Source organism: Talpa europaea, assembly GCF_964194135.1.
Source record: "Talpa europaea genome assembly, chromosome: 3".
In the NCBI taxonomy this organism is placed as follows: Eukaryota; Metazoa; Chordata; class Mammalia; order Eulipotyphla; family Talpidae; genus Talpa; species Talpa europaea.
The window spans coordinates 95,266,742-95,278,755 of NC_140069.1; the positions used below are offsets into that span (position 1 = coordinate 95,266,742).

Genomic DNA, 12,014 nt, shown 5'->3' on the forward strand with positions numbered 1-12,014 from the left:
TTGTTTTGTTTTGTTTTTTTAATCTATCCATACAAGCACTGGGGTACAAGCCAGAGGCGTGGGAGGGTAAGAGAATTCACCAGAGACAGAGCAGGTTGCAGAACAGGCAGAAGGACTGAAATATACTGCTGAGGGGGGCAGCGGGCGAGACAGGAGAGGTCTGCTGAGCCATGTGGAATTGAACTGGCCAGGAATTGAACCGGCACTGCAGAGGCTACAGACAGCTTCACAGCGCTGCACTTAACCTGCTGTACCACTGGGGAGGCCCCATTTGAGATTTTTGTGTAACTAATTTTCCCAAGACCAAAATACATTAACATTCAATGAATTAACTTTAATATTTGAATTCCTCCCTATCTATAGTTCTATACTCTACTCCTATCTATACCACCATTGCCCCTCTCTGGACCACTCCAGGGAGCTTTCTGCTTCCAGTCTTACCCCATTATAATTCTCCTTTTTCACATCAACCAGAGAAATCATTTAAAAATACAGATTAGATCATATTCCTTTCTGTTTAAGACTTCCTAATGGCATCCCTTTTTACTTACAATACAGTCTAGACTCCTTATATGATTGAAAAGGCCTATGATCTGGTCCCCCCTGCCTCAGTAGCTCCATCATTACCATATGTTTATTCTGATCCAGCTGAGCTGGCCTCTTTTCTGTCACATAAGCCTGTCAAGTTCTTCCTTAATAAGACATTTACACTTAGTGTTTCTTCCTCTGACTCTTGCAGCGACAACGCCTCAACTTTGAACCTCTTTCAAATGCAGAGACCTTCCCTGGCCATCTTATTTTTAAAAGTCCCCACAATTCCTATCACCTACCCCACATCACATCACAGTCTTCAGGGTGCTTATCACAGTCTGAAATTATCCTGAGTGCTTACTGACTTATTTAATGTTTCCCCTCCCTAAGATAAGAAATGCCTGTCATTTTTATCACCTTGATCTCTGTATTGGCTGTGACAGTTGATGCAAAATCTCAAAAAAGCCCCAAATCTTGACTTACTGTAGAGATGAATTTAGCACAGCAAAGAAACAGCTAACGGTAAAGTGCATAAGTATTTGAGCATTCACATCTGCATACACACATAAAGAAAGAAAATCACAATATAAAATTTTGTTTCTAATTAAAATAGGTATCTCTATTTTAATTTAGTTTTAACCTTTTTTTTTAAGATTTATTTATTTATACAAGAACCGGGGTACAGGCCAGATGTGCAGGAGGGTGAGAGGAGTCACCAGAGACAGAGCGGGGAGCAGAACAGGCAGAGTGATGAAATACACTGCTGAGGGGAGCAGCAGGTGAGACAGGAGAGGTCTGCTTCACCATGTGGGATTCTCCCCAGCCAGCCGGGATCGAACCCACGCTGCAGAGGCTGTGGACAGCTTCACAGTGCTGCGCTCAACCGCTTGTGCCACCAGGGAGGCCCTTAACCTATATTTAATTAGAAACAAAATTTTATATTGTGATTTTCTAGCTCACTTTATAGTCAAATACCAACATTTAATAGCCATTTTACCAAACAACTAATCTAGTGCCTTGCTCTTTAAGAGAAGATAATGGCCACCATTCTCTTTTATTCTATTAGATCTTCCCTCACTAAGTAGTATCCACACTAAATGGTACCTAGAACTAGAAATAGGCTACTAGTACAACTTCTCTTACTACAGCAAAGTTCTGTAGTACTAACTATAAAGGAAGGATTGACACTTTTAATGAATATTGTGACTCTGTATCTTTCAATGGTAATTTCTTTCTTTTTTTTCAAAGATTTATTTATTTATGCATACAAGAGCTGGGGTACAGGCCAGAGGCATGGGGGGTGAGAGGCTTCACCAGAGACAGAGTGGGGAACAGAACAGGCAGATTGACTGCTGCACCATGTGGGTTGCTCCCTGGCCGGCCATGGAATCAAAATCACGCTGCAGAGGCTGTGGACAGCTTCATAGGTTGTATCTTAACCCCTTGTGCCACCAGGGAGACCCAATGGTAATTCCTTTCAATGAAAGCACTCACTACATTGTTAATTCATGGTCACATTGTTAACCACATGATCCTGATCATTTTTTTCCTTAATTCATATGTGGTAAAATTCTACTTTTACAGTCTCTGTTAAATCCTTTTCCTTGTTTTATTTCATTTTATAATTAGTAATATAATAATGTTAGTTGACATGATTACAAAATGTTTATTTGTGCCATTTGACTTTTTTTAATTCATTTACTTATTTTTAATTGAGGTAATATTTGGACACCACCATCAGATAGTCCATCACCTGATCCTTACCTCATTTTATTATCTTTTATTCTTACTGCACAATTTCTCAAATTTATGCATAACTGCACACTACTAAGATTCATTGTGCTAATTATTCACAATAAACTTTGAGAACGAATATGCTATTTCATAAAAGGCATAAATTGAGAAATTGAGAAGAAGCCAAATATGAACAGACTAAATGTGAAGATGCTGGGCTAAGAATTTTAGACTCTATCTTCTTGAAATTAGGAAACTGCTGATATTTTTCAGTAAAGAATTATACTATCAAGTTTTTATATTTAAACCAAAACTAACTGCTGAAGCTCAGCCTTTTTGTTTGCTCATCCAAGAGTTTCTGTGCCCTCCATGTCAGTGGCAAAGACTGGCATTAGGGTGGCAAGTCCTGGTGCTTACAGCAGTTTAGATGAGAGAAAAAATACAATCCATGTCTTAAATGCCTTCCTTTCCCACTTCCCAACACTCAAATTTTGTATGTTAGCTAAAATGTGAGGTTATATGTAGTCTTTATTAATCCTTCTTAGAATGAATAATCAGTATTTCTGCATAAATAGTCATGTCTGTTTATCAGCTGCTGCCCTTTCTGGGAATGTTAAATAATATATATTCTGTATTAAATACATATATAATATATGTAAAAACATATATAATATATAAAAACACATATATATGTATACATATAAATAAATATGTTATATATTAAATACACATATAATATATATAATATATAGTACATTTTCTTCTAAAGGATAGATGGATGGATAGATTAGATAAATAGGTTTTTTTTTTTAAGATTTATTTATGCATACAAGAACTGGGATACAGGCCAGAGGTGCCTGGGATAAGAGGATTCACCAGAGTGGGGAACAGAACAGGCAGACTTACTGAACTACACTGCTAAGGGGAGCAGCAGGCCAGACAGGAGAGGTCTGCTGCGCCATGTGGTTGCTCCCTGGCCAGGGATCCGATAGCTTCACCGTGCTGTGCTTAACCCCTTGTGTAACCAGGGAGGCCAATAGTAGGTTTCTTAAACTCAAGTAACTGTAAGAGTTTCAGGTAAGGGACAGTGGACCTGTCTGAAAGCTCAAACCAGGAGTACAAATACCAAAGAATCAATTTGGTATGTGCTAAAGTTATATCATCTGTATATGCCATGGAGATGACCAGCAGCATTTGAAAATATGAGTGTGTGACATGGAAAAAATGTTGATATACAGTGCCTTTATATGTAATGTAAAGAGAAACACACCAGCTGTAATGTAGTCCCTACAATATCTACAGTGGCAGCTCTCAGCCAAGTGTTTTCGTGGCTCCTTGAGTAGGACATTGCACACTAGAATTAACCTTCTAACTCCTTGCTAGGGACCACAGGGATTCTCCAGAATGAAATTCATTTAGGATTAGACTCTTTCTAGTGTGCCCTCCAGGACCGAGTTGGCTTTTTGCCCCAGTTACATATCAAGAAACCATTGGCCCTTGAGCATTTCATTAAAGAGGTATTTTCAGGGTGTTCACCATCCCCATGTTTGCCAGAAAATTGATTTAGGGGCCTCCCCAGTGGCACAACGGATTGAGCACAGTGCTGTGAAGCTGTCCACAGCCTCGGCAGTATGGGTTTGATTCCCTGCCGGCCAGGGAGATTCCCACGTGGCGTGGCATACCTCTCCTGTCTCACCCGCTGCTCCCCTCAGCAGTGCTTTCGGTCTGTCTGCCTGTTCTGTTCCCCACTCTGTCTCTGGTGAATCCTCTCACCCTCCCATGCCTCCAACTGTACCCCAGTTCTTGCATAAATAAATAAATCTTAAAAAAAAAGAAAATTGATTTAGACATTCAGTTTAAACTGAGAAGAATGGAATTCTATGGCTCTTCATTAAAAGATAAACTCATGCAATTTGCAGCAACATGGATGGAGCTGGAAGGGATCATGCTCAGCGAAATAAGCCAGAAAGAAAAAGAAAACTACCAGATGGTCTCACTCATAGCAGGACTTTAGAAAACCTAAATAAGGGACAAGGAAAAAGACTAATTATAATAAAGTAAAAATCAAAATCAACAAGCAACTATAAACCAGAGACACACTACACACTATGAGGGTGGGGGGAAGGAGCAGGATCAAAACAAGGATGGGTGGGAATTGTATGGGGACGATGACCAAGATGAAAATGCATACATGATGTAAAAAAGGTATAAAATTTTAAAAATAATAAATAAATAAATAAATAAAGGCCTTCCCGGTGGTGGAAGGGGTTAAGACACAACCTATGAAGCTGTCCGCAGCCACTGCAGCAGGAGTTCGATCTCCCAAGTTCAATCTTCTGGCCAGCCAGGGAACAAACCACATGGTGCAGCAGACCTCTCCTGGCTCACCCATTGCTCCCCTCAGCAGTGTACTTCAGTCAACCCGCCTGTTCTGTTCCCACTCTGTCTCTGGTGAACCTCTCGTCCCCCACACCTCCGGCCTGTACCCCAGTTCTTGTATGCATAAATAAATAAATCTTAAAATAAATAAATAAATAAAATAAAACTTTCAGGGGCCTCCCTGGTGACACAGGAGTTAAAGATACAGTGCTATCAAGCTATAGCCAGCCACTGTAGCATGAGTTGGTTGATCCCCAGCCAGGGAGCTGACCCACATGGTGCCACAGACCTCTCCTGTCTTGCTCGCTGCTCCCCTCAGCAGTGTATTTCAGTAGTTCGGCCTGTTCTACTCCTCATTCTGTCTCTGGTGAATCCTTTCACCCCCTTACCTCTGGCCTATACCCTAGTTCTTACATGCATAAATAAATAAATCTTAAAAAAATAAAACTTTGTTTATCTAAAAATGTTTTTAGATCATGATCGAAACAATGCATATTTCTACATTTATAATCTGTTCTTCTTAACAACAGTCAAAAATTGAATATAATTTTATCCAATTCATTTTTTAAACTTCTTTCTTCAATCCTGAGAAGGCCAAGAAATGCAAAGTGATTTCTAAGTTAATGTTATATCTTCTTCAGCAAGAATAATCCATATACAATTAAAGCTAAACTGGCAGGAGAACTACAAGCCTATTTTCATTCCTTTCTTATACCTCCCTGTCCCCACCAATTTTTAGCTTAAGAATGGATTCTCTAATTTGGATGGGAACTTTGTGGAAAATTTTTTTAAAGATTTATTTATTTATACATACAAAAGCTGGGGTACAGGCCAGAGGTGGGGGGGTGAGAGAATTCACCAGAGAGAATTCACCAGAGAATTCACCAGATAGAGTGGGGAACAGAACAGACAGACTGAAGTACATTGCTGAGGGGAGCAGAGGGCGAGTCAGGAGAGGTCTGCTGAGACAACTGCTTAGACTTGCTCCCAGTAGAGCTGACCCATGTACACATTCTTTTCTGGGTATCAGTGGTATGTATTTGTTAAGAGAATTGGAAAGGGCTGCTAGAAAGCAATGTGAAACTTTGGAAAGAAAACAGTCAGTGGAACAATCTAGAAAGCAAACAGGAATCTGCTTTGACTAACTGAACAGACAATTGTGATAGCAGACTATGAAGGTTTCAGGATATGTGAAATTTCCTTTATACTTCATTGCAGGCAAACACTTGAGAATGGGTCACTAGTAGGCAGGAGACCTGTAGAAACTTTATGACATGCTAAATGTCACCATTATATCCTGGAAAGAGAAATAAACTGCCTCACAATGCCTGCCAAACATTATCAGGAAAGCTACCTGTACCTCTTAAGAAAGTATACTGGTGTTTGGAGCAATGTGTCCTTAGAGGTTTATTGAGAGACAAAGCGTAGGAACCCAGTGATTTCCTTGTGGTTAGATACTTTAAATCATCTTGATCTATAAATAAAAAGTAATATAGGGCCTCCCTGGTGGCACAGCGGGTTGAGCACAGCACTGTGAAGCTGCCTGCAGCCTCTGCAGGATGGGACGCAGCAGGCCAGGGAGCTACCCACATGGTGCAGCAGACCTGTCTCCTGTCTCGCCCACTGCTCCCATCAGCAGTGTATTTCAGTCCGTCTGTTCTGTTCCCCGCTCTCTCTCTGGTGAATCCTCTCACCCCCGGCAACTCTGGCCTGTACCCCAGCTCTTGTATGCATAAATAAATAAATCTTTTAAAAAAGTAATGTAACTTCATAGAAAAAATTCTGTTTACTGGGAACTTGCATTTTGCCAGGGTTTTTTTGTTGTTGTTATACTTTAATTCAACAGTTCCTTTGTAGAAGCAAAATGATAGAGATCTGCAATTTGTGATCCCATTAAATACATACATGTGATGGTTTTGTTTACTTCTGGTTTAGTCTGTTTTTGCACAAAAGCCCAAGGATAGATTTCAGTGTTTGTTGGGACACAAAATATTCAAAAGTAGCAAAATTTGAAATATTTAGATGGCTCTCACCTACAGTTGCCATGCTAATTTAAATAACCTAGCCTTGCTTTCTTAATTTCATGTTCCTGTAATAGAAATATAATACACAAGTTGGACTGAAAGGAACACAACTTTCTGGCGGCCAGAAACAAAGACTAGCTATTGCAAGGGCTCTTCTCCGAAAACCAAAAATTATATTGTTGGATGAGGCCACTTCAGCCCTTGACAATGAGAGTGAAAAGGTAATATACTCTTCTCTTCTCTTATCTCAGAATAGAATATCAAATATGAGAGTGGCGAGTCATAGAAGAAATCAAGGTCAGCTTAGGGAGAGAAAGGCCTGTAGGGAATTGTAACCATAGGATTACCAGTTCTAATGAAAGTTTGGTTAGAGTTTGGATAGAGGGTATCTTATGCCCTAGAAAGGTTTTCTCTCTTGGACTGGCATTACTGTCAAAGGGATTGAATACTTAAATGTTTCCTCACTCAAGGAAAAAAAGTCCAAGAAAAATAACTTTGCTATGTTGTTATTATTCCAGTGTTGCCAAACAAAGTAATAAGGCAATCTGCCTATGTAAAGGAGTCATCCGCACTACAGTGTCAGTCTCCTAGTCACTCCACCTTCTGCAGACTATGAGTCAGCTCAGTTTGAGAAGGAAGCAGACATCTGACAACAAACCTATATGACAAGCTCCTTTAGATGTTTAATTTTGTAGTTACATCCCAATCCCCTAATAGTTTCTTGCATGTAGTAGGCACTTACTTGTTAAAGAACATTTGTTAGAGGAGTGATAATCATTGATGCTCAAATGTTGATAATATGCTGGTATCTCAATTCTCACCAAAACTTGATGCTTTAGCTTACTGTATTAGCATGTTCATTTTACAGATTAGCACACTAAGGTTTAGAAAAGCTAATTAACTTCCCTAAGCTCTAATAGAGGTGTTTCATCTACAAGCCCCTGAGGTTAATCTCACAGGATTACTATTAGTACATGATTATCATTCTTGATTTCCAAGAAGAGACCGTGTGTTATGAAAAGAAAAAAAGAAATGACTTTTAGAATCAGACACATCTGGGCAATAATCGTGGATTCATCCGTTACTAGCAGCATGACCTTGGTCAAAGTCACCTGAGTTTTTGAATCTTGATTCACGCATCAGAAAAATGATTATAGGATTATTGCAAAGATTTTAATGAGAAAGTCATCACTGAGAAAGTCACCCTCCACTTTCATTTTCTGTATACAGCATTGTAACCTCAGGGTTAGTTAGCATAGACGCTGTTTTAACCAGGACAGTATTACAGCAAAATTTTACCAAAAAAGAAAAAGAAAACTGTGAGAAGAAATGGAGTAAGTAAATCAGACAATTCTAAATATAGAAATAGTACCTATTTACAAAGTAGAACAGTTTCCTTGGGGATAAGCAGCTAAAGAATGTTATTTGAATACCATTATTGATTTTGACATCAGCAAATTTATTAGCACCTAACCTGAGCTAGCAATTACAGGTCCTTCTTTCTTCCAGGTGGTTCAGCAAGCCCTTAATAAGGCCAGTAAAGGGAGGACGTGCCTAGTGGTCGCGCACAGACTCTCCACAATACAGAATGCAGATTTGATAGTGGTTCTGCACAATGGAAAAATAAAGGAACAGGGAACTCATCAAGAGCTCCTAAGAAATCGAGGCATATATTTTAAATTAGTAAATGCACAGTCACTGCAATGATGCCGTTAGAGTTAGCTAATCTTTGTGTAATGCAAAGAAAGAGTACTTAAAAATTTGGCTTGCTCTGATGTCTTTTTATTGCATGTATCAATATCTAGAATGATGCTACTCTAGTGCAGACATGTTCTGTTTACATACCGTCTTCCCTTCAGATTTTAAAAAGGAAACAAAGTTGCTAAATGCATGTGAGCGAAAAGTAGCCCTCACTTCATAAAAATATCCTAAGCACATTTGCATGTTGTCCCAAAGCACAAACTACTTATATAGCATCTTTCTGTAAAACAAACCTATTTTCTCATCAACTTCTGCTATAAAATTGGGAATATGAGCCTTGCCTCCTTAGCACAGTCGGCAGCACATCAATCTCATAAAATTGAGAATATTTTGGGGGGCTGGCAGGGAATATCCAGATAACTAAATTGAAAGATTTTTAACAATGAGAAAGATGTAGTTGAACCTGTGACTTTGTAGGAGAATGATTTTAATTTTGAACTTCCAGCATCTTATAGCACATATTACAGTACTTTGAACTCGTCCTTTTCTCTAGATCACAGAACTTTCAGAATCTAGTGCTCGCTCTCTCTCTCTGTATTATTTTCAATAACTACTGTTTCAAAAATTCTATTATCTTTCCTTGTTAAGGAGATAGGGAGGATTAAAATGTAAAACTTCTGGCAGAATTAGGTAGTTATCTTCACTTTACCAGTAAATGGAATGCCTCACTTGATCCATTCTAATGATATCATTATTCCAAGCTTTGGGTTTAGCAGAACAAATCACAGACCTACTTGGGTTGAATACTTACTTGCTTAAAATTAATTACTTTTCTTATAGATGAAAAATTAGAAATGCCTTTCTCTATTGTTATATAATCAAGTAATTTGTTTAAATTTTATATGTACCTTATTTTATGTAACAAGTGTATGATTTTAAACTTCTCTGTAAATAACCAATGCTGGTAAACTGAGTTATGTTTTCCATTACTTAAATATGTGTCTTTATGTAGTGACTGTCTCTATTAATTGCATTTTCTTCCATTCACAGTGACCCAGCCAGCTTTTCTAACGTGCACTCTGCCAATAATCTGAAATCTTATGAAAAAAATGAAAACCACTAAAAAAAGTACTATAGCACTTTTTTAAATACAAAATGCAGATAGGATTGGGGGAATAAGGACCAAATATATTATTTAGAAACATTAGAACTGCAAGCCCTGTGGCCACTTTGCATCAATATATATGCATGAATATGTAGCTTTTGATGGTTTCTCTTCCCATCAAGAGCAGGGTAGGCAGGAGGTAAAGGGCAGCATGGCATGTATGCTTAAAGCAGGAGAACCACAGGTTCCTATTCTATAATCCGTCCTAAATTATCAAATACCTGCGATAACTACTCTTCCCTTGGCTCTACCAGTACAACCCCATGGTCACACCTACAGATGTCAGTAAAACATTTCCCTTTCTAATTAATAGCCTCTCTAAATTTTATTTATTTTTTTAAAGATTTATTTATTTATGCATACAAGAGCTGGGGTACAGGCCAGAGATGCAGGAGTGAGAGGATTCACCAGAGACAGAGTGGGGAACAGAACAAGCAGATTGACCGAAGTATACTGCTGAGGGGAGCAGCGGGCGAGTCAGGAGAGGTCTGCTGCGCCATGTGGGTTGCTCCCTGGCCAGCGGGGGAGTGAACTCGTGCTGCAGAGGCTGCGAATTGCTTCATAGTGCGGTGCCTAACCCCTTGTGCCACCAGGGAGGCCCTCTCCAGATTTTATTTGCATTTTATTTCAAAAGATTTTAAAAGCTGGTCCACAGGCAGCATTCTCTTAAAGTTATTACCTTCATTGGAACAAGAACCATGCTGAAAATCATTTTACAAGGATCTGTGAGGTTAACAGCTGATGAAGGCAGAAAGAAATAGAAATCAGCTGCTTTAAAGGACTGCCACAGATTAGAGGTAAAAATGATGTACTGTTCTTAAAATGGATTTAATGTATATTGTTTAAATTAAAACACTGGTTGCAATGGAATCAAAGTATCTTAACTTCAAAATTATTCCAGTCAGTTCTAGAATTACTTTGAACTAAGGACTTTAGGAATACTTACAGTATATTTTTTTCTCAAGATAGACAATAATTTATATATACCTTTTCAGTTCTATATGTCTAATTTCTTGATTCCTATATTTTTTCTTAAAGCAGGGTACTCTATAACTGAAAAAGAGCTAAATTAGTAATTCAGATATTTTTATTCTTAAAAAAAGATTTAAATTCAGGTTTTAAATGTTAAATTACTCATTAAAGCTCATATATTCATTATTAATATGTTTAGGTTAATATGTTGATACTTACTTCGGGGCTTAAAGTAATGAATGTTCAGGACACCAAATCAGTAAATTTAAGATACACACTCTTCTTACTGTGCCTTGGATATAGTAAAAGTTCATAAATTATAGGTGATTCTGTTTGAAACGACTATCATAGTAGGTATATATTACTGACACTAAAATTAGGCACACACATTTCAAAAAAAGTGATCTGGGGAGATGTATTTTATGCTTCAACAATCAAATACCACTCTCCCATTTTCATAGGTATTATCACTGGTAAAGCTTTGGATAGTTTACTTCTATTCTAGTCTAGCTTAAGTCATAAAATTTCTTTCCATTTACAATGCAATTTTAATTATAATTAATCTTTAATTAATTTTAGTCTTTTGTCATACTGAATGAGTTGGTTTAATTTATTTAATTTTGATATAATTTGGTGCTTGAGTGTACACTGCCAAATTCCTATTAGATCATTGTGGGCGTAATTACCCCACAAGGCTTCTTCTGTATTACAACACATTCTCTAATCTTCAGGAATTCCAGGTCTCAGGAAAACACTGATTTATGCCAGTCCTGATTCACAGCCTAGTTCTTATTCAGAGTGGCCTCAATCTAAACTTGTTAAGGGATCCTTGCCCTAACCTTTAAGCTTAGATATAGTTAAAAAGAAGCAAGAAAGAAGCACCGGTTTAAAAGGGGGGAAGGGGTGTTCCTGCAAATACCTGGTCAAGAAAATCCTAAATGCGGTGAAGGCAACTGGCCAGAGAGATCAGGACCCATCTGTTCAATGTGCCAGTTTCATAGTATGCATAAAGGTATGTTGTATGTCACTATTGCTTGAAAATATTTCCAGTTAGAATTTATCTACCTTGGAGCCTCCCTCATGGCACAAGGGGTTAAGCTCCAGCACTATGAAGCTATCCACAACTACTGCAGCACCAGCTTGATCCCCAGTCAGGGAGATGACCCATATGGCACAGCAGACCTCTCCTGTCTCGCCTGCTGCTCCCCTCAGCAGTGTATTTCAGTAGATCGGCCTGATCTGCTCCCACTCTGTCTCTGTACTGCTTCTAATAATAGCTAACATCGTGAAATTTTTCATATAGGTATGGGATATATACTTTATATGTTATCTCATTTGGTCCTCCCAACTCTATATTGGCACCTATTATTACTTCTCTTTAAAAAGGAGGAAAATAAAGCTTAAGAAAAGTAACTTGGGGCCTCCTTGGTGGTGCAAAGGGTTAAGGAGCAACCTATGAAACTGTCCGCAGCCACTGCAGCACAAGTTCCATCCCCCGGCCAGCCAGG

General features: G+C 38.5%; 1 protein-coding gene across 1 annotated transcript in view; it reads left to right on the plus strand.

Annotated features, from left to right (window-relative positions):
• The window catches only part of ABCB5 (ATP binding cassette subfamily B member 5), a gene marked incomplete at both ends in the record, with an annotated part of 94,972 nt that extends 86,597 nt beyond the window's left edge, over positions 1 to 8,375 (plus strand). Inside the window, 2 exons of the mRNA XM_084230118.1 lie at positions 6,743 to 6,889; positions 8,178 to 8,375. Of these exons, the coding sequence (XP_084086244.1) occupies positions 6,743 to 6,889; positions 8,178 to 8,375 (345 nt within the window). The remainder of the gene's footprint in view (positions 1 to 6,742; positions 6,890 to 8,177) is intronic.
• Positions 8,376 to 12,014: the final 3,639 nt, after the last annotated feature.